Genomic DNA, 25,942 nt, shown 5'->3' with positions numbered 1-25,942 from the left:
TACGTCGGGGTCGCAGCAAAAGTGATTGACAGATGGCGACACGGACTGCACGACTGGCGGCGCGATACCCAAGCTCATGCAGATGGTATTCCACAGCGTGGTGACTGCAGTTAAGTGCTTCCGCTAATTCACGAGTAGTAGCATCAGGATTCGACTGTAGTTCACGGCGTAAATCGTCATCATTGAATGCAGGTGGTCGCCCTGAGCGTGACTGACTTTCAAGGCTCCTGTCTCCTGATTTAAAACGGTCAAACCATCTGGACACCGTGGCATGGCTTGTACTTCCAGCGCCCAATGCAGTGTTGATATTGTCAGCCGCAGCCCGCGCACTGTGGCCTAACAAGTACTCGTATAAGTAAAGTGTTCGAACTTGTCGCTCGTCCATTTTATTTCAATCTAACTAAACCAATCATGAGGGCGGCATTATATACCCTCACATTAGAAGTACCTAGAATGTTCTACAACATACTAGAATATTATCGAAAACAATTAACTTAAGAAAGGAAATGTATAGAGTTTTGTAGAGTGTGTCATTACTTTTGTGCCAACCCAATACTATTATCAGCTAAATAATCAAGCTAATGCTTTGACATGTTCGAAATTTAAAGGCGTGGTCAAGGTGTAGCGTTAAGTCAATACGGGTAAGAGTGACTATTTCGTGTGGCTCGCCTTAACATTGGCCCCATGTTTACGTGTTGATTATAATTTATTGCGAATTCTGACCTTTGCAACTAATGCAAATAACAAGTAGTTAGCAAATGTACGAAATACTATTCAATGATGTCTCACTTTGAAGGCCACCATTGACCTTACTTATTTTAATGATCTCACTTGACTTGAGTAAGTGCACTGAAGTTGATGTCACATTTTATAAACCTTAATGCTTCCGAAAAACAATAGAAAAGTAATAACAACTGTTAAAGGGAAAAACACCAGACATCATCAAATACAGGTTTTAATACATAACATTTAGAAAACAGAGCCTAGCTTGGGACAATTCACAGCACGACGCGGTAATGGCGGACGATCCTCTGACAGCTCCACCCGCGCCAACTAGTGACGCGACACCGACCGTAGGGCTTGACACAGCAAGCACCACAATCGGTTATTAGCTCGGCCTCCCTGATGAGAATTCTTCGCCCACGAAGACCAGCAGCAGCACCACAGAACTCCTGCACCTTCTGCGCCTTCCAAGTCGTTCCATCAGACTTGTGTCGCAGCCGATTGGAGCTCAGCATATCCGATAGCTTCTAAGACAAACGAAAACGATACCAATTGGCATCTCTCACTTAGAAAGTAATCTCCTAATGTTGAGGCCACATCAGAGTTACGATTTTATTACTGTTGGCCCTTTAAATACTAGTGTGGTATTTTTTTTTTCAACTGATGCGATATTATCCACTGTCAAGTGTTTGGCCTAAAAGGAAAACATCATGTAGGCGAATATCGCACTCACAGCCAACAACTTTTAAGGAAGGATCATAGACATTTAAAATAACTTCCTATTAAATCAAATATCAAAGTCCAAAGGATAACATCACGACATTAGACTAATGACGGCTGTCTTAAGGAAAACATCATGTAGATAATACTCTGCTTTTAGAGTAAGCTTCATGTAGACAACTATTATTATTTCATCAAGAAACATAATTAAAACAAAAACAACCAGCAAAAGAACTTGTGCTCTTTAAGCTGCTATAGCTTAAGTTTTGTACAACTATCTCTTTAAGGTTATTAAGATCACGGGCTCTTTAAGAATTTGTATCACAAGCTCTTTAAGCTGATACGTCACATAGGCTCCCAAAGCATTAGTATCATAAGCTCTTTAAGCTGATACCTCATATAGGCTCTATAAGCTAAATTATATATGGGGCTTTTTAAGCTAATTAATATATGGGCTCTTTGAGCTAAATTACACATGGGGCTCTTTAAGCTAATTTATATATGGGGCTCTTTAAGCTAATTTATATATGGGGCTCTTTAAGCTAATTTAAATAGTATGGGGCTCTTTAAGCATTTGTATCATAAGCTCTTTAAGCTGATACCTCACATCTCTTTAAACTAAATTATATTTATGGGAGCTCTTTAAGCATTGGTATAATAGCTCTTTAAGCTAATTTAAATATATGGGGCTCTTTAAGCATTTGTATCATAAGCTCTTTAAGCTGATACCTCATATCTCTTTAAATTAAATTATATTTATGGGGCTCTTTAGGCATTGGTATCATAGCTCTTTAAGCTGATACTTAATATGGGCTCTAAGATAATTTTATTTATTGGGCTCACTAAGAAACATTCGTATCATAGCTCGTTAAGCATTGGTGTCATAGCTCGCTAAGCTGACACTCCTCACAGGTTTGTTAATCATTCGTATCATAGCTCGCTAAGCTGATACATCTTACAGGCTCGCTAAGCATTGGTGTCATAGCTCGCTAAGCTGACACTCCTCACAGGTTTGTTAATCATTCGTATCATGGCTCGCTAAGCTGATACATCTTACAGGCTCGCTAAGCATTGGTGTCATAGCTCGCTAAGCTGACACTCCTCACAGGTTTGTTAATCATTCGTATCATGGCTCGCTAAGCTGATACATCTTACAGGCTCGCTAAGCATTGGTGTCATAGCTCGCTAAGCTGACACTCCTCACAGGTTTGTTAATCATTCGTATCATGGCTCGCTAAGCTGATACGTCTTACAGGCTCGCTAAGCATTGGTGTCATAGCTCGCTAAGCTGACACTCCTCACAGGTTTGTTAATCATTCGTATCATGGCTCGCTAAGCTGATACGTCTTACAGGCTCGCTAAGCACTGGTGTCATAGCTCGCTAAGCTGACACTCCTCACAGGTTTGTTAATCATTCGTATCATGGCTCGCTAAGCTGATACATCTTACAGGCTCGCTAAGCATTGGTGTCATAGCTCGCTAAGCTGACACTCCTCACAGGTTTGTTAATCATTTGTATCATGGCTCGCTAAGCTGATACGTCTAGGCTCGCTAAGCGTTTATCCTCACGGGCTCGTGGACCACGAGTCGTGGTACGTGCAGACTCACACTGCCTCGCAGGCGAGCAGACTCACACCGCCTCGTAGGCGAGCAGACTTGCACCGCCTCGTAGGCGAGCAGACTTGCACCGCCTCGCAGGCGTGCAGATTCACACCGCCTCGTAGGCGAGCAGACTCACACCGCCTCGTAGGCGAGCAGACTCGCACCGCCGCATAGGCGAGCAGACTTGCACCGCCTCGCAGGCGTGCAGACTCGCACCGCCGCATAGGCGAGCAGACTGGCACCGCCGCTCAGGCGTGCAGACTCGCACCGCCGCATAGGCGAGCAGACTGGCACCGCCGCTCAGGCGTGCAGACTCGCATCGCCGCATAGGCGAGCAGACTCCTGCCAGTATATTCTGTAACCACAATTCTTAGGCAATAACTGTGTTCGCCATAACATTCTATGTTTAGATTAGTCGCACGAATTTAGGTAAGGTTCAACCCTTACTATTTTTTTTTATAAATGTAATTTATCTGTCTCTTTAGAATTAATTATATATATGAATTTCGAGGAGAGAGACCTGTGCTCATCTATGAAGCAATTTATAGGGGTAATAATGATGACAGCTTCGAACAGATTGATACCTATGCAACCCGATGAACGACCATGAGATAGGTACTCAAATTCAGATACTCTATCAAGAATATTGATATCTTTCTTTTTTAAACATGTACATGCTCACAGTGTTGACTCTATTCCAACATGGTTTAGCTATACCAAGATATCAATTGTTCTATTAAAATCACTTCCATTTCAAGACATGTAATTGTTCTATGCAAATTGATACATCAATATTTTATTGTGTATTTATCTTTTTACCAGTTAGTAGTACATTCGTTGCACTTGTCCCATGACATTGACAATTTTATACTTCAAATTATTCAAACAAAGAACAGTTAAAAATTCTCAACTTGTGTCAGTCTTTGATGCTGTATCATCAAACTTGGCAACCATTTTACCTTCAGTTGCTTCTCATCAAATATTTACTTCACTGCCAATAATTCCTTGCACCATACAGTTTGGTGACAACTCCCACCATGCAGCTGGAGCAATGTGAAGCTATTTTGAATTCTAACAACATATAACATTTCACATAAATTAGATACAAATATAATTTGTCAAAATTAAATAAGTAACATTATTTTCCTTCACTCATTAACCTCATTCTCTCATGAACGCTTGAAGCTGAACTTAGATGTATCATCTACCCTGGGGCAATGTGATTATAGATAACCCAATAATTTTCATCACTAATCAAGACTTTGCTCTCATACTAAAAGGAAATATTAATTTTCCATCACAACATCATATGACCAACAATTAAGGTTTAGATGTTCTGCAAAAATCATAACATAATCATGTTCCCTGTCTATTTTATTCATTCATATTACTGCCTGATATAGCACTGTCAACATTAACAGTTAGTACCTGACTCAAAGATGACAAAAGTGAGGATAAGTCAACTCACACACTCTTTTATATCCGTATGCCACATTCTAGCAAAACAGTATAATAAATCAATGACATGAGTGACATGATCTTGTTAACAATACATATCACCTCAATCCTTCTACTTGTACATCACAGGCCCTTGGTGGTCATGCTAGCCTGTTCTATTTTATTTTTAAAACATTGACACATTAGCTCTATTTTAGTTATTCAGTGTCCATGTCCACTCATATCTCTTGGGAAGTCCAAGAGGCTCATATAATAATTTGTATGTGAGTTTTATATTTGATCAGTAATAAATTGTCATAATTTTAACCATGAACTACTATTTTTATTACTTCAAATTACATATGTGAATATCAATCACATAAAAGTGAAACCTCATATGATATAATTTGACCTTACCATGTTCAATTTTGTCCCGCTTACTATATTTTATGTACCTCCATTTACACAGAACAATATTACACATATTTGTGCAATCAAAATGATTCCTGCAAAATGCAGGAACTAGGCTTCTATTATGGGTGTGCAGATTGGCAGACACCCATCCATCTTGTTCATCTCTCTGGTAAATTATAACCTCAGGATAACATGTTTATTCTGTGAACATACAATTAAAGCAACAACTTTTCCTGAAATTACATTTATTACCAACATGCTCCCATAATTAATAATGCCACACTTCACACAACACTCTCAATTTTGTGAAAAGAGAAACATGCTGTTCAATATCCCATGACAGCAATGCCGGTAATGCATAAATAGGTATTTAAGATTCCATTATATTATTAATTGCAATAATAACATCCAAGGAGTAATATTCACACACCACACAGGTAGTTCTCAACTAATTACTTACAACCATTCAGTGCTTAAAATATTTTTAGTGACAATAATAGGTAAGTACTCAATATTAAATCACCGAACTCTCATAATGGTAACTTATGGGGTAATTAATAAGCAATACTTTTTGAAGTTAAATTATAGAATCCAGTAATATTGGTAAAAACCATTAGATTTAGACAGTGTTCTAATAAAGCTCAATAATAAATCAGAAACCTTAGCTGATAAAATATCATAAGCATTTCCAACACAACTACAGAATTTTCTGAGCTTGTTACCGATGAATGGATTTTATATGATTAGGATTCAGGGCAATTATTATGGTGCCTGACTATGATGTTATTGTAGTCATCTAGCTGCCATAGTTGGCATTCATAGTCCAATATTATTATTACTGTTCTTTGAATATTATGAAGAGTAGACTAAGAGTCAACGGCAATAAAATTATTAATGACATCTGTCCATGTCAATAAAGGTAAGAATTAAGAATGCTGCTTATGCGCAATAGGTAAAAACTCTTCTTTAACAAGTGTAAAACATAACCTTTCACAAGTTGTCCTTGATTGCTTAATGATATTCAAGATCTCATACAGTAACATTCAGTTCTTGAACTTGTCACAACATATATAAAATTATAACTTACGTGACTTAAACATCGTTCCAACAATTGAAACTACATGATAAAGCTTACCATACTCTGTAATTCTACCACCTTTTTGTATTGTATCCAAGTCGTATAACGACATGGCCTTCAATCACGTACTGGATCATCAGTAACTTACTTAACCTTTTCTTCTCGAAAATATGCCTTACCAAGGCTTTACCGATTATCTGTTTTCAGTATTCAATGATGAATGGTGCCAGAAGTATAGTAAATTCACAAGAACCGGCGTTACTTTCGTGAACAATAATGAGTAGGCAAATACGGCTTTTAGGCCAATTACAATATATCGCACGTGTAGTTCACGGATCTCACTTCTGACCTGTTAAAGGGAAAAACACCAGACATCATCAAATACAGGTTTTAATACATAACATTTAGAAAACAGAGCCTAGCTTGGGACAATTCACAGCACGACGCGGTAATGGCGGACGATCCTCTGACAGCTCCACCCGCGCCAACTAGTGACGCGACACCGACCGTAGGGCTTGACACAGCAAGCACCACAATCGGTTATTACAACTAACACGCTTTATTTACAATCTCGAAGCAATCTTATCAGTCTTATCACTAAAATTGACAAATTTTCATTTTATAGTTAAATCTCCATTTAATTCTTCCCATACACCATGTGAATGACAAATATAATATATCTTCTTAAGTAGGTATTTATCAAAATTGTATGCTGCTATTGTTGATTTATTTTTTCCTAGCTAAACTCTCATTTTTAACACAAAGCGTTTAGAATTCTTCCTCGTTATTTAATATTTCGTTAGTAAAATAATTTAGCAAATTTTAATAAATATATTTTTTTAATTGCGTAAAAACCTATAACTAAAAATTTAAATTTGATGTAGAAATAATAGGTTATTATAATTGAGAATCATTAGTAATAATATTGAATAAGTATAAATATTATGAAATCGAGTCTAAAGATATGCGAAGCTATAGTTTGTTCGTTTGTTTGTCTCTATAAAAGAATAATAAGGTCAAATACCATACAGGGCACGTTTCTTGTTAGAACTTATAATTTCACACGGGGTAACTGCGCCTATTACCTACGAATACAAGTACGAGGAGTAGATTCTCTAAGCATGATAACAATTTTTGATGTTTGCTGTAGGACCGGAATTTCACCTCCAATCCTACTGGTGTTGGGCGTCCATGGGCGGCAGTGATCGCTTGCCATCAGGCGACCTCTGTGCTCGTTTGCATCTCATAAAAGGACCGCATATCCATATACCATTTACAAAGAGAAAAGGACATCATACGTTTTGTGTTCAATGGATAGTCGTACTTATCCCAAATGTAGATATTTTCATTGACATTTTACTGTTTCAATTTAAAAAGAAAGCAAACTATTAAACAAATTGAAGTCAATTACTAAATAACTGTTAGATTTTGGGGTTTAAGGGCATTGATATGAGTAGTTGGATGTCTATTTAAAACCTTTATATCTCTAGCATTCTAAAGTTGTTCTTATAGACATGTAATGCGAAACATAAACTATGTATTAGGTATATTGTATATATAAAACAAAAGAAAGCCATGAGATTACACATGTAGATGTATATAAGTATTTGATGCAGTAGTAGGTGCAAGTTTGCTTAGCTTTAATATAAAAAAGTATGTAGGATATTTTGGTCTAGGCTACCTTTCCACTAAGGAATATAGTCTGGAAGCTCTGCATGTTTCTTGTCATATTATCGCTCATCTGCGTCTCAGTGGGGAGGCAGCCTAATTCCTTTATGTTTATTGTTCTTGTTATTTTAACTATACAACTCCCGTGAGACTCATACATATTTAAAAATATTTTAAGCGGGTTACTCACGTATTAAGTCGATATAGCGTTCGACATGTTGAACGCTAAATAAAATAAAAATATGTATTGTTCTTGTTGTTTAAAATCTTCTTTAGTTAAAATCTGTACTTCTACATTTAATTATATCGAAAAAATGAAAGTTACGGCGACGTGCCATTTTTTAGGGTTCCGTAGCCAAAATGGCAAAAACGGAACCCTTATAGTTTCGTCATGTCCGTCTGTCCGTCTGTCCGTCTGTCCGTCTGTCCGTCTGTCACAGCCGATTTACTCGGAAACTATAAGTACTACAGTGATGAAATTTGATGGGAATATGTGTTGTATGAACCGCTACAAAATTATGACACTAAATAGTAAAAAAAAGGATTGGGGGTGGGGCCCCCCATACATGTAACTGAGGGATGAAAATTTTTTTTTCGATGTACATACCCGTGTGGGGTATCAATGGAAAGGTCTTTTAAAATGATATAAAGTTTTCTAAAAAACATTTTTCTTAAAGTGAACGGTTTTTGAGATATCAGCTCTCAAAGTCGTAAAAAGTATGTCCCCCCCCCTCTATTTTTATAACTACGGGGTATAAAATTCTAAAAAAAATAGAGGTGATGCATGCTAATTAACTCTTTCAACGATTTTTGGTTTGATCAAAGTATCTCTTATAGTTTTTGAGATAGGTTGATTTAACTGTAATTTTGGTTTGCTGCTACGGAACCCTTTGTGCGCGAGCCCGACTCGCACTTGGCCGGTTTTTTTTTTGTCATGGAACCACGCCTATTTCAGTTTGATAAACGTTAAAATTGCGATTCAGATCGAGAATTAGGCAAAAACAGTAATTTTGACACTTAAATATACAGATATGCAATAAATAAATATGAATATGAATATGATATTGTACCATAGTACCGTATCTAGGTCGCATTTTTAAGTTTATTAATATTACAATAAGCTTGTTATTTACCTTCAATATTTCAATCAACTTTTTCTCATTACAAAAAGGTTTATTTATAGGATTTAAATAAAAAAAGGAATTGATTTTTTTGTAATGGTACGAAAAAGTACTTTTATGTGAATCGTAAACGTAATTGTTATTAATTGGAATTAAATTAGTTTGGGATATAAATATAGCATAAGGATGCACTATGAGTTGTAAATGTCGTAAAACATACCTACGAAAACCACGCCAGTAACAATCATAAAAATAAGAAATCTCGCCAATAAATGTGTAAAAATATGGCAAAGAGCATACCTAGTATGGTAGATAGTTCGTTTCCATTATTCAGTTAAGGCAGTGGCTTGGTTCACCACAGTGACAAAAAGTCGCCCAACAATGACATGAGTGACATGACACTTTGCCGCTCATTGTCTGTTCAACAAGGAAATATTAAAGCTGAGTAATACGAGTAAACTTATCATCAACCCAGAATTAGGCCTGCACAGAATTGTCAGTGTCAAGTCTCAATGTTACTGTGGTGAAATAGGCAACAGGAATAATAATAACAATTAATAAGCAATTATATGATTTTAGCTTATTTGGTATACTTAATTAATTGCAATTTTTTGAGAAAGGTAAGAGGAGTAACATCGTACCTTCGACGCCAATCGGATTGCCATGAAACTGATGTAACAGTTAAAAACGTTAACCGCATTTACTGATTTATACACACACACATTTAAGATAACCACTAAATTAAAATTTTGAAAAAACCCCCGACCGCGACATAGTGGACCGATTTTCATGAAACATGGCTAAGAACACTCCCGACTAACTCAGCTTTCAGACAAAAAAAACTAAATCTAAATCGGTTCATCCGTTCGGGAGCTACGATGCCACAGACAGACACACACACAGACAGACAAACAGACAGACAGACAGACAGACAGACAGACACGTCAAACTTATAACACCCCTTCGTTTTTGCGTCGGGGGTTAAAAATAACTTTGTGTGTTCACCTACAGTCAGACTCAGTCAAAATCAACTAAAAGAAAATAATTTTTTTTTTTTCAGAGGAAAAAAGTTTAAACTTTGTGTTTAAATTTTATAAAATTGATTTAGTGAAACGAAGTGACAAGATCATAAATGATTTAAGTTATTTTACAGGATAAAAAAGAATGTTTCCTATAAATGATAAGTGACCTAGTGTTAGACTTCTCTCAGTTATTTAGAAAAGACAATCTGTTTGAATAATAGGTAATATAAAATACTAGAAATAAATTGATTCATCTGTATAGCTATGTCCTTAAAGGCAATAAGTAAATAATATAAAGTAGGAATTTGATTAGAGTATGAAGCATAATAGTGTTACATACAAATAAAATAGTCTCATTTTCATTTAGCCAAAATATAACTACTACAGCACGGGAAGCATGGTCACGCCATAGACGATAAAATAGCAGGCCGTCCCTATCGCACTATTTGTAAGTGCGATAGGGATGGCCTGATATTTTATCGTCTATCGCGCGACCATGCTTCCCGTGCAGATGTAGTGCGAAAAGATTTGCCTTCGTATTGTTACGGAAACGTACGAACGTGTCATGCTATTTCAGTCAGTGTCAATACAAGATGTACTGACATTGACTGAACTAGCATGACAAATACGAATGTTTCCGGTAAAATACGAAGGGAACTCTTTTTGCACTACATCTGTAAATAGTTATTCTCACATTGATATATTACTATGTTCAGCGTCACCTTCTTTTATACTACCAATCGAGCAGTTACTATATTTTTATCTTTCTTGACTTTATGAAAACAATTTAATTGTTTCTTTGAATTGCTAACCTATTATTTGTGCTGCTTGCTTCATGGAAGGGTTGTTATTTATGTAAAAAATGAATAAATGCTGCAAAATATCAGTAGACGATAATATTCTACGCTTTAAACAACGTTCGGCGTCAACTCGGACAAAGCAAAGCTTGATAAAGCTTGACGACGTTTTTGTGAATAAGAAAATTAAACAAATCAGAAAAGTGTATATTTTTTCTTCGGTACTAAGTAGTCTGTGTTTGAAAACGAATCAAATTGGAATTTTAAGAAAAATAATATATTTAGGATATAAAAACGTGTTCTCACTTTTAAACGCGCCCATGCTGAGCTGCAAATTTAATGATCTGTGGCGTTCTATTATAGAAGGGATGCTTAAATATATTAGATTATTTCAATCTCAAAAATTCCAATAACAATATTGGAAGAAGGTGGACCTTTCTATGATGGAAATCCATACCTATAGGTAAATTATTCTAGGTAAAATATAGTTTACTTGAAAAGTAAGAATATAATTTTTCCCCTCACTACCTCGGAAACACGTGTTTTGTCCTTTAATACCAGCGGGTAAAAACGCATTTTATCCACTAGTGGGTAAAAAGTGATTTGACCTTGAATAAAGTCAAATTAACTGCTTTAAAATTGATAAAAGTAGGTGAATCTAGTAATGAAGATGATTTACCACCTGTGGAACTACTGGAAGCAGTGATAAACGCATTTTTTGCATTGTAGTTTCCTCGCTACAGTGAGGGGAAAAGTTTTGTGTTACACTCGGGTGCAAATGTATTTTACTTCTCGTGTGTTAAAAAACTCGCAAGTTCAGGATTCTATTCTCGAACCACTCGCTTCGCTCGTGGTTCAACTATAGAATCCTTTCACTTGCTCGTTTTTCAATTCCACACCTGGCGTTAAAATACAATTTTGCCCCCTTGTATAACAAATAACTATTAAGACCAAGGAATGGATCTAGTGACCAAAGAGATGTCGGTTGTAAATGTAGCCAAAATAGGCTTTAAATTAGCTCGTGTAAATGTTTTAGGAGTGGTTAAAAATATTCAAAAGTGTATACCTTGAAATAAATATGATTATTATGGTAATTACTTGTTTTCTTTAATTTCGCCAAAACGTCATACAATTGTGATTGTTGTTTATGTGCACCTTTAAGGACCACTTGCACCAACCGCTTAACTCCAGGTTAGTGGTCTGTCAACTGTCAAACCCCATATAAAATGGTGGGTTAACCTCGGATTAACCCTCCATTTTCGGTGGTACAAGTGACCCTAATTGTTTTATGTGCAGTATCTGATCTACCAAATACTTACTTAATAATATGTCTTGGCCCAAATGATAAATTACGGAACACAGACATCTAAATAAGCAGAAATTAGTATTTTTTCCATTTTTTTTAAGTATAAAAATGCACAGGCATCCATCTATTTATGACAAATCATCGCTGACGTCATATGTAGTCGCATTCAGTTACGACACTACACTTACGCAGACAAAAATATGTAAACACGGATCTAAAACTATGGTGATAAGGGCATGTTTACATATTACTAATAAATTAATAATAAAATTTAAATCTCAGTTGCTTGGAATTAATTGATCCCCTTTTGAACAGATTTCTAGTGGGGTTTCCAACTTACACAGTTCGACTAGAGTTCTTTCAAAATAAAAATAAAAAGAGGTCCATCGCCTCAAACGTTTGAGAAGCGCTGGTGTAATAATAAAACTGCCATTTTTAATTTTCTTCCATTTGTATATTAAAATTCCCATTCAAAATATACACATATCCTAAATTATCTATTTACAAATTATTTAAAACAAGCAGATCACTTTATAAACATAAAAGTTGACATAACAAGGCAAGCTAGGACAAAAATGAAAGTAAAAATTTTAATTTAGTTTTTCTTTTGTAAACTGTAACATTAATCGATATTAAAACCGAAATAAATTACACATATGAAAGAAAAAGTGACCAAGGCCTCCAGTGCCTGAGGCTGGAATCGAACCAGTTGAAATATTTTCAATAGAATATAATTTGACTTGTGTTAATTAGAATTATTCGATAATATCTTCATAGAAATGTATCAGTTTTCAGTCATTTAGTTTTTTACTTCCAAATTTATCCTATTTTCTTTTTATTCAAGTTAAATGGCACATCATACATACAACATAAGTATTTATTTGTAATTGCACATATATTTTTGGACATATACTGTTACTGAATAGGTAAATAAATATAAAAACTATTAAATTTGATTCTTGTGATGATACCATTATCACATATTTTAAAAGTATATAATTCACCTTATTGTTAAATACCTACTTATAATAATAGTTTTGATAATTATTTATGTTGATACTTACCAGTTAACTATAATTGAGCTATCTAAGGCACTAAATAATATCACTCTTATTGTTCTTTTCTCTCTTAAACCCGCCTTGAACAGTCTGAATTAAATTAATCTAAGGAATTAATAATCTGAATAAATCTCAAAGTGTGCACTAGGGGATGCGATACCGGGATATACCATGCTCCCGCGGGACTAAAAATATAAATCCCGCAAAATACCGGGATCATCTTCCTCATAGCATTCCCTAGTATGCACGGAGTATTTTCCACACACGGACACACATCTAGGTTCTTTTAGATTATGAATTCCTCAAATTCATTTGATTCAGACTGTCCTGATTTTTTCAGATTTATGAAGAATTCAGATTGATCTGTTCAGTGTACATAGCCGAATGCCAAAACGCTTCACGATTTGCTCACGTTCGTTCAGGAATCGCTTACCTACGAATCATGATACATGAGCGTTCGGCTACGCACACAGACTGTATAAGGCCGTCTCTAATTTGTATCAGCTGGCCCCGTAAATGAATACATACGCCGCTGATATATAGACGCTTCGTTTCGTGATTTCGTGAGCGATTGTATTCGTGCCACCCAGGTACAATGTGACATTATGTTTTCCGTGTAACATTTTATATTCCCGTTGAAAATGAAACCTTGAAGAAATGCTACAAATCATACATTATTACCTAAGTGCACGATTTTAAACATTGGACCCATATACTTATTCTTAATTCTTTTATTCTTAATTCTTTGATTCTTAAAAAATCTTAATTATACATGGTGAAATAAAAAAGACCGTTCTAACTTTGCAAAGTGACTTTTGAGGTCATATGAACAAATTTGAAATCGCGAAAAAAAAATTTGGCTGTTCAATAGATATGTGCGGCATCATAACAGTTGAAATATATGAAGCAGTCAATATTTTTTTGCGATTTCAGCATTGGTCCCATAATAAAAGTTGTTCATTATGACCTGAAAAGTCACTGATGCAAAGTTGATCTGTTGTATAGTGGTCGTATTGTGTGATGTTACTGATAATATACTGCGACACTGCCACTCTTTTATATTGCAATATAACTTTTATTTAATACAACCTGATACAGCTAGCTCACTGGTGTTTAATAGGTTCGTTTATTATTGCATAGGTAACTATCACATTTCGTTTCAAAAATTCTTGCTCTGAATAATGGAATTAATTATTTATAAAATTGCACTACAAATAGTATCAAATTATCATCCACCCTTACGCTATTCTAGAATTCTTAAAATAATATGGCTCTTGAGAAGCCATAATAGTCATGTTTGGTTCTATAAAAATAAAGCTCATATTTATTAGATATTTCCTAAATTACTTTAGCTCTAAAATATAGGTATATTACATTAGTGGTACGTTGCCTCCTTGGTGAAACCGATTTATGAAATCCGATTACTAATAGTAGATTAAGGCCAAGTTCTATTTAGATAATAGTATTTTATAGGATATTCTAGACCTAAAGCAATTGGATTTTACAGTACAATCATCCGCAATAATATGTTACATAAAGAAGCCATACTATACTAGCCATACTCGCTTCAACATATTTGACAGTGCTATGAATACAGCCAACGTACCAAAAATATGTACATAGAACTTTATTGCCTATACATTAAGGTGTGTATACATAATTTTGGCACTGTCTGTATTCACAGCTTGGTTGCTGACTGTACCAGTAGTTCCATCTAATGTTGGTATCACTATTATTTATAATTAGGCTTAGGACTTTTTCCGTGGTTCTAAAATCCGTGGAGTCGCGATATGAAAAATTTTCAAATTCAAAGTCAAAGTCCAACAGTATGATGTCACATTAAATATAAATATTTATACACACTGTCACATCGTCATCAAATCAACTACGTTCATTTTAATCGAACGTAGTTGATTTTATCTTAATAGTAATTTTTTGGTATTATTATATAGGAATATGATAAAATTTACTAATAAATAACATTATTAGTTAATATTAACTACGTTCGATTAATTTAACTAGGTAACGTTGTGACAGTATGTATAAATACTTATATTTAATATGACATCATACTGTTGGACTTTGACTTTGACTTCGAAAATTTTTCATATGTCGACTCCACGGATTTTAGAACCACGGTATGCCATAAAAAGTCCTAAGCTTATTTATAATTCATATTATTATCGACTCCAACACTATTTAAAACAAATAGTCGAAGGCATTACTTATTTTTATAAATACAACAATACGGCAAAAGTACATGCTCGACAGTGTCCATTGTCAATAAATGTGGCAAGAGGGTATCATCTGTTGGCCCTCAGGCCGAGAGTACACTATCATGTATATTATCAGAGGTATGTATGCCTCCCTTTTTCTTCAACGTAAAGGAAAAGGATGGCATGACGTCTATGATCAATATGATCATATTTCTATGATAACCTAATATCGGCCTTAGCGTGTTGAGCATCGGTACTTTTACCTTACTTGAAGTTTTTTGTATTCGAGCTTGATGGCTAACGTCGCATTTAAACTTAATCAACACTTAATCTAGTTATTGGGCCTCCAGCCCAGAATCTAGGAAGTCCTTGAGATGAAGTGGGACAGTTTTGGGTAGCGGTCGGAGGAACTGAAAATAAAGTTAATATATTAACAAACATAACATAGAAGTTTACGCTCTAGTCTAGTCATGGCATACATTATCTATCTAGGTTTAGGATCATAAATTAGAATTTCTGTGAGAAGCCTGACAACATATAGTCACGCAGAATTTTCCAACGTAAGTATCCAATTTTACACTTGTTACACTATTAAGTTGTCCACCCCACTTTTTCTGTAACATGGGTATTTTTACGCGATTTTTGCTCAGAATCGCGAGGTATTTCGATCCAGGAGAAAAAAAATTAAAACATATATTTTTCAAACCTTCCATTCCGTTACCGCCATACAAAATGTATGGATAAATAGTAACGGAATGGAAAAAAACCTTGGTACACTTTTTTTCTCCTACATATTAGGATTGAAAGAGCTCGCGATGCTGAGTCGAAACCACATAAAAATTTCCAAATCCAACAAAAAGTGGGCTAGACAACTTTGAAAAAAATAGCCCATACCTAGTTTTAATAAATTGGTACCTGGAGTCTTGTGACATTCATATTGGTAACTTTTGTATTTAGTTATGTAGTCAAATCATGGTAACCAGGACTTGAGTTTCTAAAACAGTGACCATACTTACCGAGTTAACGTAGTACAAGGAGCTAGGAATGGTGATTTCTGAGTAGTTCCTCCTGACGGCATCGACGATGTTGTCCGCCGCCTCGTCGGCCGTGACTATCTTCATCAGCGTGGGGAAGCGGATCTTGGGGTTCTTGCACAGGCCTGTGTCTACTATGTAGGGGCAGATCACGGTCATTTTGATCTGTAAAAGATTTATTTATATTTATTATCTATCTATCTATATAGCCTCTTCTTCTGAACGTCTGGTAATTTTTGGTTGTTTGTTTAGATGAAGTCTCGCAGTTCAGCGTGCCTGTTTTATTATTATTATTTATTTATTTATACAATTTACACAGCATTACAGTTTGCACCAAAGCGCTGGCAAATTTAAACATGCTTAGTGACAATAATTACAGTATTAATTAGGCCTGTTGGCAAAGGCTTTCTACAACTCTCCAATATTTTGGACTATAGATATTTATTATAGGAACTATTTATATAATCAGTTCGAAAGTATGGTGATACAGTAGTTGTTAAATCTATTGATTTAAACTAACACGATCTTCACTCATATTATTATTAAATTAAAACGGGACTTAATCGGGACGGGGTTAAATATAAAACGTAAGTTTTACGTTGTTAAATATATTTACAAAATTTAGGAAAGTTTTTGTAACGCACTTAGTTTATTTTATGACCTTTCATGCATAGTTTTAAAATTACAGCGCTATGTTATCACAAAATTCCCTTCATATCCATATATCGGAATCGGAAATAAAGACTGTATCGTTAAGTATGAGGACAACTTTGAGTAGCCGTATTTATTTGCTATTATATTTTTTTCTTAAAACAAGATATAGGCTTGATAAGGCACATAATAAGGTTCACATTTTGTCCTAGAAACTCGACGTGAAGCAAGTGGTTTAGACAGTATTGACTTAATCCTCCCGAGTAACAATTACGATTCCGGACAAATGCTACTAGAAAATTCACAAAGTGCGTAAAAAACGACACGATTGCGAAAAAAATTGTACTGTGTGAACCTCAACGACATATGATCCACAAAGCAGAATATCTGGAAATAGTCTAGCCATAGTTATTTTTAAGAAATAAAGTTCAGGATCTGTGTATGGCGGCCATTTAGAGAATGTGGCATAGTGCTTCCTCTAACTCCGACTTTGATGTCGAATTTAACTATCATACACTGTTTATATCGATTTGGTTTAGGCACTGTTCAAACACCGTGAATGTCAGTTAGACTTTGGCCTATGGCTAATTTTTTTATCTGTTTCTCTCATCCTGCTTGCATCAAAAATTTACGACAATCCGGAACGTTGCTCAAAATAGCGTTTTTTTTAATTATATAAATTCACCGCATTTATTCTGCAAGTACCCAATTGAAAAACCATGAAGAGGACTCTTAAAGAATATATTTTGGCAGCATATTAACCTTTGTTTGTTGAAATCGTACAAACAGTCATTGAAATATTCTCAAATTAAGCCAGATAGGGGTTGTCCGAAATTTATTTGCTAGACCTTAATGAAAGTGCCATAAAGTCTCTAAAATAAAAAAAAATTAGACCTTCTTATATCAAATAGTGCTTACCAATACCTTCAGATCATACTCTCGGAACATAATAATATAAAATTATGCACATGTCAACATTTAGACGAGGTTTGTTTTGTCCTTATACTTAACGATACAGTCCTTATAACACGGTTAAAAGTAATTATTTTCAAAACCGGTAAAACAAAACTAAAGTTAAGTTAGGTGTAGCACAGGGTTCCAATTTGGGTTCACTTTAAAATTTAAACACCACAAAAAAATATTTATTTTTTTATTATATATTTTTTTATGGGAGCTTGGAAAGTTATTTAAACTTTTAATACCAATCGTTAAGGACATTATGTAGGAATGTTATAATCGTATTTACTCTACTCTAATCCTTGGCATCCTTCTTTAAAACCTCATGCAGAATATAGTTCTATCATATCCATCACTGTCAATTTGAGTACGTCACGTCACCAAATTGCTGAGACCAATCCAGCCAGATATCGAAACACTAGATACTTACTCCACTATAATACTTGACATCCTTCTTTAAATCCTCATGCAACCCATAGTTCCATCGACATCATACCCCTAACTTCCAATTTGAGGACGTCACCAAGTTGCTGATACCAATCCAGCCAGATATTGAGACACTAGATTATCCTTATTATACTTACTCCACTGTAATCCTTGGCGTCCTCCCTCAACTCCTCATGCAGAGCTTCCATCATGCCCCTAACTGCAAATTTGGATGCGCAGTAAGGCACCAGGTTGCGGAGACCAAGCATACCAGCCATGGAGGACATGGCTACGATGTGGCCGTGGTTCTTCTCCATCATCGATGGCAGGAAGTTCTGGAGCATCTGGAAGGGGTTTTCACGAGTTTAGTTATATTGCATTTTAGGTAAGCACATAAATGGAATCTCCTAATTGAACAGTGCGTGTTAAAGTCAGTAACAGTATCATATTTTCCTCAGGGAAAGACAGACAGCGCCGTATCAAAATTTCCTAAAATTGATTCTCTTACTCGACCTATTCTACTCTCATGAGCCGTGTCAAATGCCGGGATAACGCAAGGATGATGATGATGACTACATCTATCCTTACAACTGACTGAAAACGACATAAACTAAATAACGGGAAGTATGCCAATAAATACGCCTCACACGCAGATTAGGCTGCACAATCTTCAAACAGAGGTATAAACCTAGTAAATGACTTTAATATACGGTGATAAGTACTAATTAAAGCAAAGACTGAAGCACAAATCTTATTTCATTACATGCCCGTTACATCACACGGCCGTTTTAATTACTTAGGTACATGTCATTTGGTCGTACCCGTGTGGTCAAGGGTTAAGAATTTCACCACCCCCTTTCTTCCCGTGGGTATCGTAGAAGTCGACTATGGGAAGGTTAAATTGTGGCGTGGATAGGCGAGAGGCTGGCAATAACCTGCCACTGCAATGTCCCAATTTCGTTTACTTTCAACCCCCTTAATTGCCAAGAGTGGCACTGAAACTTGAGTAGTTTCTTGTTGTCTGGCTACCCCTTTATGGGATACAGTCATGATTGTGTGTGTGTGTGTGTGTGTGTGCGTTTCAATTAAACACTAAAGTCTAAACAATAACACCGTTCTGGTCCGCCCTGTAGGTATTCAGGTATCGACTAATATCGTGTCTCTTACCCAGAAGTGCGCCATAACGTTGACTTCCATCATAGTCCTGATGTCCTTCTCAGAATGCTGCGACAGAGGCTTGCACGGCATGATCCCGGCGTTGTTGACCAGCATCGTGACGTCACCAACTTCGCGGCGCACGCGCTCTGCCATCGCGGCTACGGCTTTGCTGTCCGTGACGTCACACCTGAAATGGAACAGATGCTGGGTCAGCTGCGTTTGAGGGAAGCCACTGGCTTCCAAGCCAGTTGCTGTTGAGCTGGTGGAACTTGACCGATAGAAATATTAGCTAAAAACTTGCTAAAAACTAACTATTTTGGCTCAGTGACCCAAAGTGAATCTTGGCCTCCGAAACGAGAGATCGCCACCTGTTCCGATCCTGCGCAGCCTCTTGCCAGTCACTCACTTGAAGCCGACACAGATCCGCCACCACACTGTCCTCCCAGCGATACCTATCGACCCAAGAACGCTCTCACGACAGCCCGATCGTTGACCGAACCAGCGAAGTCTGTGGGCTTTCGTTTCGCCGATGATATTGGGTTCGGCCACTAACCCCTCGATCTCGGCATTAAATAAAATATTATATTAGAAATATTATCTCCTTTATTCATCTTCCGTTTTAAGTTAGGTTGTTTATAATATGAATATAAAAGTATAATACAAAAAACACATACAAAACGATATAAAAAACATATGAACACATTATAAAAAACCTAACCTAGGGTGCCTCCAGCAGCGGGGCAAGGCCCAAGCTGCCGGTGGTTAGGGCTGCAGAGAGAGGAACCGCCGGACTATCCGCGCTGGGTCCAAGATCACCGCCTTCTGCATCTGACCCTTGATCCAACAACCTATCGAAAGTCTCTCAAGATGTTGGTCGAGACTCTTCGCTATGAGACCGTTCGCGGAAACAACTATCGGGACAATGATCGTTGAATCAACATTCCACATGGCGGTTATCTCGTGAGCCAAGTCTAGGTACTTACTGGACTTGTCCTTTAGAAATATTATGTTATTAAAATATTATAGGACGTTCTTACACAGATTGACTGAGTCCCACTGTAAGCTCAAGAACGCTTGTGTTGTGGGCACTCAGACAACGATATATACCGGGTGTCTAAAATTAAAAGGAAATCTCATTAGCTATCATACGTAAATATAAGCGAATTTTACCTTAATGAAAATGTCATGGCTTTCGAGATATTGCCACTTTTTTTTTACATTTTCTTGACGCTTTAAGAATTAAACAGCCAATATTTCAAAAACCATGACATTTTAATTAAGGTGAAATTCTCTTAATATGATAGCTAATGAGATGTTTATCATTAAAGACTAAATGCGCACTGCGAGGGATTGCATTCCCCAATGAGTGTTGTGTTGTTTTAAATTTAATATTGTATGCACTAACCCCTTAGTTTGTAAGTCCTACTACTTAATAACATATGTGTCCATGGTTGCACGAAATAAAAATATTCATTCATTCATTCATTATCACCCATTTTAATTTTGGCGTTGGTTTACGGAACAGCGTATATAATAGGTACATATACACATACTTATACAGTATATTTCCAGCAAGTGAGATTTTCTTAAATGAACGTAATCTTACATAGTTATTTAACTTAACCATGCCCTTAATTTAATTTATAATTAAAATTTTTGACTTTATGAACTTTCTATCAAAAAAAATATTGCCAGCAATGTACAGCACACACACTTGTCAAGTGAGGGCAATGACAGCTCATAAGTATGAGCGATGTGAGTAATGACAATTAAGAAGTGCACGCATTACATTGAATGTTGGGATTTCGGAAAAATATTTTTTTAGTTAAATAGCTATGATTTGCTGATATGCGCAAACGATTGCTAATTGACTGTTTTAATATTGGTTTTAATATCGATGCTGACTGTACTAGATCTTACCCAATAACCTTGCCTTGGCTATTCCGTGTAAAGGTGTTATAAATATCGATTACGCTACTTATAGCGTAATAGGCACCAACTAATAAGTTCTAATCATAAGTAGCAATTAGTTTTCAAAATAATGCTTTTTTATTCTCTCCTTAACCCTTCGAGCCCCAAGCATTTATACGTATTTACTTATATTTTACTGACATCATATGATGTCGCTGGGACTCGAAGGGTTAAGTATCACGCGATAAAAACAAAGTGGTAGGTACATAATTATATGTATTAAATTAACAATCCGTGATAATGGGTCATTTACTTTATAATGACAATTATAAAAAACTCAATTGATAAGTGGGTATTAGAGTCTGTTCGGAAAGTGAAGAGCCGTGGAATGTATTGATGACCGGTCTGGCCTAGCGCGTAGTGAACCTGCCTGCTACGCCGCGGTCCCGGGTTCGAATCACGGTAAGGGCATTTATTTGTGTGATGAGCACAGATATTTGTTCCTGAGTCATTGATGCATATGTATAATATACATATACATCAACGATACCTATACAAATACATAATATACAATTATTGTATATTATGTATTTGTATAGGTATCGTTATATCGTTGTCTGAGTATCCGCAACACAAGCCTTCTTGAGCTTACCGTGGGAGTCAGTCAATCTGTGTAAGAATGCCCATAGATAATATTTATTAATTATTTATTTATGTATTGGACCCCATACATTTCACGAAATTATACATTCGAACGTTGTGACATATGGAAACTGAAAAAATATGTAAAAATAAATAAAAGACGCGCGCTGGCAGCGGCATCCATAACGGCCAGGCTGCCAGAACGCGCGCAGCGGAGAGGTTGGTAGTTCCGTCGCTTACACCTTCTACATCGATATCTTTCTTTTTTTCAGAGGTGGAGGTAATCCTCATTGGTTACTGCCGACCCGGATATCAGTGTGTGTAGCCGAATGCCCAAACGCTTCACGATTCGCTCACGATTCGCTCTAAGGAGCTTGTTGCTAGGCCTACATGAATAAAGCATATTTCTGAGTCTCATTCTATATTTACACAAAACTAGCGACGTAATCGACGCTAAATATTGAACAAATGATACTTCCCTGTTAGCTAACTTTGGAGTGTTTACCAATAAGACCTAATGGCTGTTTGTCGTAACATTAACGAGATGTAATATAATCGGTGTTAGTATTCTGCCTATTATATAAAAGGTGCTAAATTCATATATAAACTGGCAAAGGATTTCGAGCAAAAATGTGTTATGTAGGTAATACTCAGAGCATTGAGTTTAACGCGCCTGCGCCATTGATTGAGGTAAATTTTAACAGACTCTTGTATTAGTACGAAGCTGATCTTTAAGACAAGTTTCATATACCTATACCCCATTTATACCTGGGAGTCAACTCCTAAAATAAAATAAAAATAAAAAACCTTATTTTTAAAAGGTGTGTCAATTAATCAATGAATGATGTACCTATTTGATTCCAAAAGGTATGATCATCTTTTATAGTCCATTTAAAAGGGACATATCTTATGTCTTATGTATGTATGCCATGCCACAGTTTCGTTTTCTTTCAACCCCTTATTTGCCAAGAGTGGCACTGAAGCTTTAGTAGTTTCATGTGTTCTGCCTACCCCTTTATGGGATACAGGCGTGATTGTATGTATTGTATGTATGTATGTATATCTTATGTTCAAAATATGGGATCGGCTTTCGTTTCGTTTAGGTACTTTAGAGGCCAGAAAGTTGACGCTTCGTTCCGATGGAAAAAATAAGTACATATTTTAAAACTTACTCATAGCGGTGCGCTTTCCCCTTGTTGGCTTTGATGGCATCCACAGTTTCCTGGTTGCCGGCAGCATTAATATCTACACAGACGATGACTCCTCCCAGCTTGCCGAACCGTAGCGCCACCTCGCGGCCCATGCCATGACCAGCGCCAGTGATCTGAAAGTAATAATAGGTATATTATTGTCGAGGATGGAAAGTAGATGTTCGTTTGTTTCATTTTAAATTACCTACACAATAAGTACCTACTCTCAAACATGACGCAAAAATATGAATTTAATATGAATATTTTACAGACAAAGCCTTGATAATATTTTTCTACACAAAAAAAGTAAAAACAATCAAAGTTTTGCTTTACCGCCTTTTTTATTAAAAAAAAATTTTTGCTTTTCTGCCGAAAATACGCCAAACTATTTGAGACGTCTAAATAACCGCGGTGACAACATTAAAATACCAAGTACCTACTGATCATCTGTTTGGCTGTTTAAAGGACCCAAGTCTTCATTTGATATGGCCAAATGGTATTTTTGAGTCAGTGTTTTACTGCCGACTGTACTTTTATTACAACGCCAAATGTGATTTTTGATTAAGGAAGTCGGATTTTTAATTATTTGTAATTTTCATTTAAAATAAAAAAAATATTAGAATGTAGATTAAAGATTAACCCTTTAGGTAGGTAGCATTTTAACATCATTTTTCCTGTTTTGCACAACGTGTAGGTAAGTACATATCTCGAAGAAAAAAACTTGTTTATTACTTATTACAAGTTGTTTTGTAAGTTTTTGAAAACCTAAATCTCAACAGTGGAACTTATTTTTCATATTTTGTCTATGATGTATTGTAAGTGTTGTTGTTTATTATATACATTAGCATATCCTGGCAAAGGTTCAAGGGCACTAAACAATGCAAAACTGCATAATTTTCCATGCTAATTATTTGGTAGGTAGAAGCCATGTTGTGTTTATTATTAGTATAACAGTATAAATTACTTGTGACAAGGATAATACAGACAGAGGTCAGTTGAAATTAAAACGAGAAAATGAATTTAAAAATCAAGGTCAGCATTGTGTTCTAGCACGGGGGATGCCGCGCTGATTTTCAACTTGCTCCTTGTTGGTGAGAATTACCTCATGATCGACATATTTCGCCGTGACATAGATGATCACAAGATCACACGTCGTTTTCTAATTGTATTAATGACATAAGGACGGGTAATCAATCTCACGACAACATAGTTTTGCGACAATTATGTGCCCTGCGGTTGAGGTGACGCCATACTATAAACCTTAGCGTGCCTCATCATTGCGACCAATTGGATCGATTTTTTAATTTCGTCCGCTTGATGTTGTAATATCTCCACTAAGTACTAGGAATTTAAATTCTACCAAGAGAATTGAACATGAGTGGCCAATACCAGTAGATCTAATGTATTGTGGGTAGTATTATATTCTGTGTATGAGTTTAAACTAGTGGCTCTGGGAGCTGTAGACCTTCGCGAAATGCTTAGAGAACGCAAAACTGAAAGCTAATTAGTGATTATCGCAGGCAAATCATGACCTCATGACAGCAACAGTTTCAAGCGACATATACTCGTACGCTATAGGCACTCAACTCAAGCCTTTAACGGCAATTTCTGCATTTAACATATAAAAACTGTGGGGCTATCATGCTTGCACTTTTATCACTTATCAATGTGGATAACACATATGTCAATCTCACACTGACTAACTTGCCACAACGTGACGGATGCTTTATCCGCGTAGATAAGTGATAAAATGGCAAGCATCATAGTCCTGCCCTTGGTTTTGTTATCAACTTTTATTTTGTAATCGTGGCGACGCTAGCCCGCAAAGTGGGCTTTTCGCTTCTAAGCGTCACAACAAAATCCTAACCTAACTTAGTTTGGATATTTTATAGGTCTTTCTTTTTTCGGGGGCTGGGCCCTTCAAGCCCCCCCCCCCCCCCTTATTTTCACTCTTGTTCCTCGCAAGAAAACCTTAAACTAACTTATTTTTAATAGGTATTAAGTTGGTATTTCGTGGGGGATACCCCCCCCCCCCCCCGAGCCCCCCGGGTGGGTGTTTCGCCGCAAGAAAACCCTAACTTCTTTTCAATACGTACAACGTTGGTATTTCTTTCTTCGCCCCTCGTCGTCCATTTTGGTTTATTTATCAATTTTCGATTTGTAAGCGTGTCGACGCTAGCCCGCGAAGTGGGTTGCCTATTTTCGCTTTTCAGGGTCACAAGAACACCCTAACCTTACTTAGTTTGGATACTTAATTGGTGTTTCTATTTTGCGGGGGGCTGCGCCCCCCGCAAAATAGCCCCCCTTATTTTCGATCTTAAACTTCGCAAGTAAACCCTAACCAAACTTATTTTCAATACGTACTACGTGGTATTTCTTTTTGGCGGGGGCTTCGCCCCCGAGCCCCCTTGTGGATGCTTCGCCCCTCGTCGTCCATTTTGGTTTTGTTATCAATTTTCGATTTCTAAGGGTGTCGACGCTAGCCCGCGAACTGGGCTGCCTATTTTCGCTTTTCAGGGTCACAAGAAAACCCTAACCTTACTTAGTTTGGATACTTAATCGGTATTGCTATTTTGCGGGGGCTGCGCCCCCCGAGCCCCCCCTTATTTTCCCTCTTAAGGGTCGCAAGAAAACTTTAACCTCACTTAGTTTGGATATTAATTGATCTTTCTTTATTGCGGGGGGCTGCGCCCCCCGAGCCCCCCCCCCGAGCCCCCCCCTTATCTTCCCTCTTAAGCGTCGTAAAAAAGACCCTAACCTAACTTATTTTCAATACGTACTACATTGGTATTTCTTTTTGGCGGGGGGCTT

General features: G+C 36.5%; 2 protein-coding genes across 4 annotated transcripts in view; both read right to left on the bottom strand.

The window, feature by feature from the left end:
- Positions 1–990: 990 nt before the first annotated feature.
- Positions 991–3,550, bottom strand: LOC125225817. Of its 2 annotated transcripts, none has more exons than XM_048129675.1 (2): positions 3,182–3,550; positions 991–1,247 (listed from the first exon to the last, which is right to left on the bottom strand). In XM_048129675.1, exons 1-2 carry the CDS (start codon positions 3,371–3,373, stop codon positions 999–1,001), a joined length of 441 nt encoding a protein of 146 aa, XP_047985632.1. In that variant the 5' UTR covers positions 3,374–3,550; the 3' UTR covers positions 991–998. The 2 variants fall into 2 exon arrangements, with proteins under 2 accessions (XP_047985632.1, XP_047985631.1); XM_048129674.1 differs by having other exon boundaries at positions 991–1,250; positions 3,182–3,549.
- An 11,445-nt stretch (positions 3,551–14,995) lies between these two features.
- Positions 14,996–25,942, bottom strand: part of LOC125225286 (17-beta-hydroxysteroid dehydrogenase 13-like) — a 44,227-nt gene continuing 33,280 nt past the window's right edge. The window contains exons 4-8 of one of the 2 annotated variants that reach the window (XM_048128921.1): positions 23,114–23,265; positions 19,398–19,575; positions 18,389–18,574; positions 16,179–16,361; positions 14,996–15,572 (exon numbers count right to left, since the gene is read on the bottom strand). In XM_048128921.1, coding sequence (XP_047984878.1) covers positions 15,498–15,572; positions 16,179–16,361; positions 18,389–18,574; positions 19,398–19,575; positions 23,114–23,265 — 774 coding nt within the window. In that variant the 3' untranslated portion in view covers positions 14,996–15,497. The remainder of the gene's footprint in view (positions 15,573–16,178; positions 16,362–18,388; positions 18,575–19,397; positions 19,576–23,113; positions 23,266–25,942) is intronic. The other variant, XM_048128922.1, reaches the window with a different exon arrangement.

Source organism: Leguminivora glycinivorella, chromosome 4 (assembly GCF_023078275.1).
Source record: "Leguminivora glycinivorella isolate SPB_JAAS2020 chromosome 4, LegGlyc_1.1, whole genome shotgun sequence".
In the NCBI taxonomy this organism is placed as follows: domain Eukaryota; kingdom Metazoa; phylum Arthropoda; class Insecta; order Lepidoptera; family Tortricidae; genus Leguminivora; species Leguminivora glycinivorella.
This window is presented reverse-complemented; position numbering and strand designations above follow the sequence as displayed.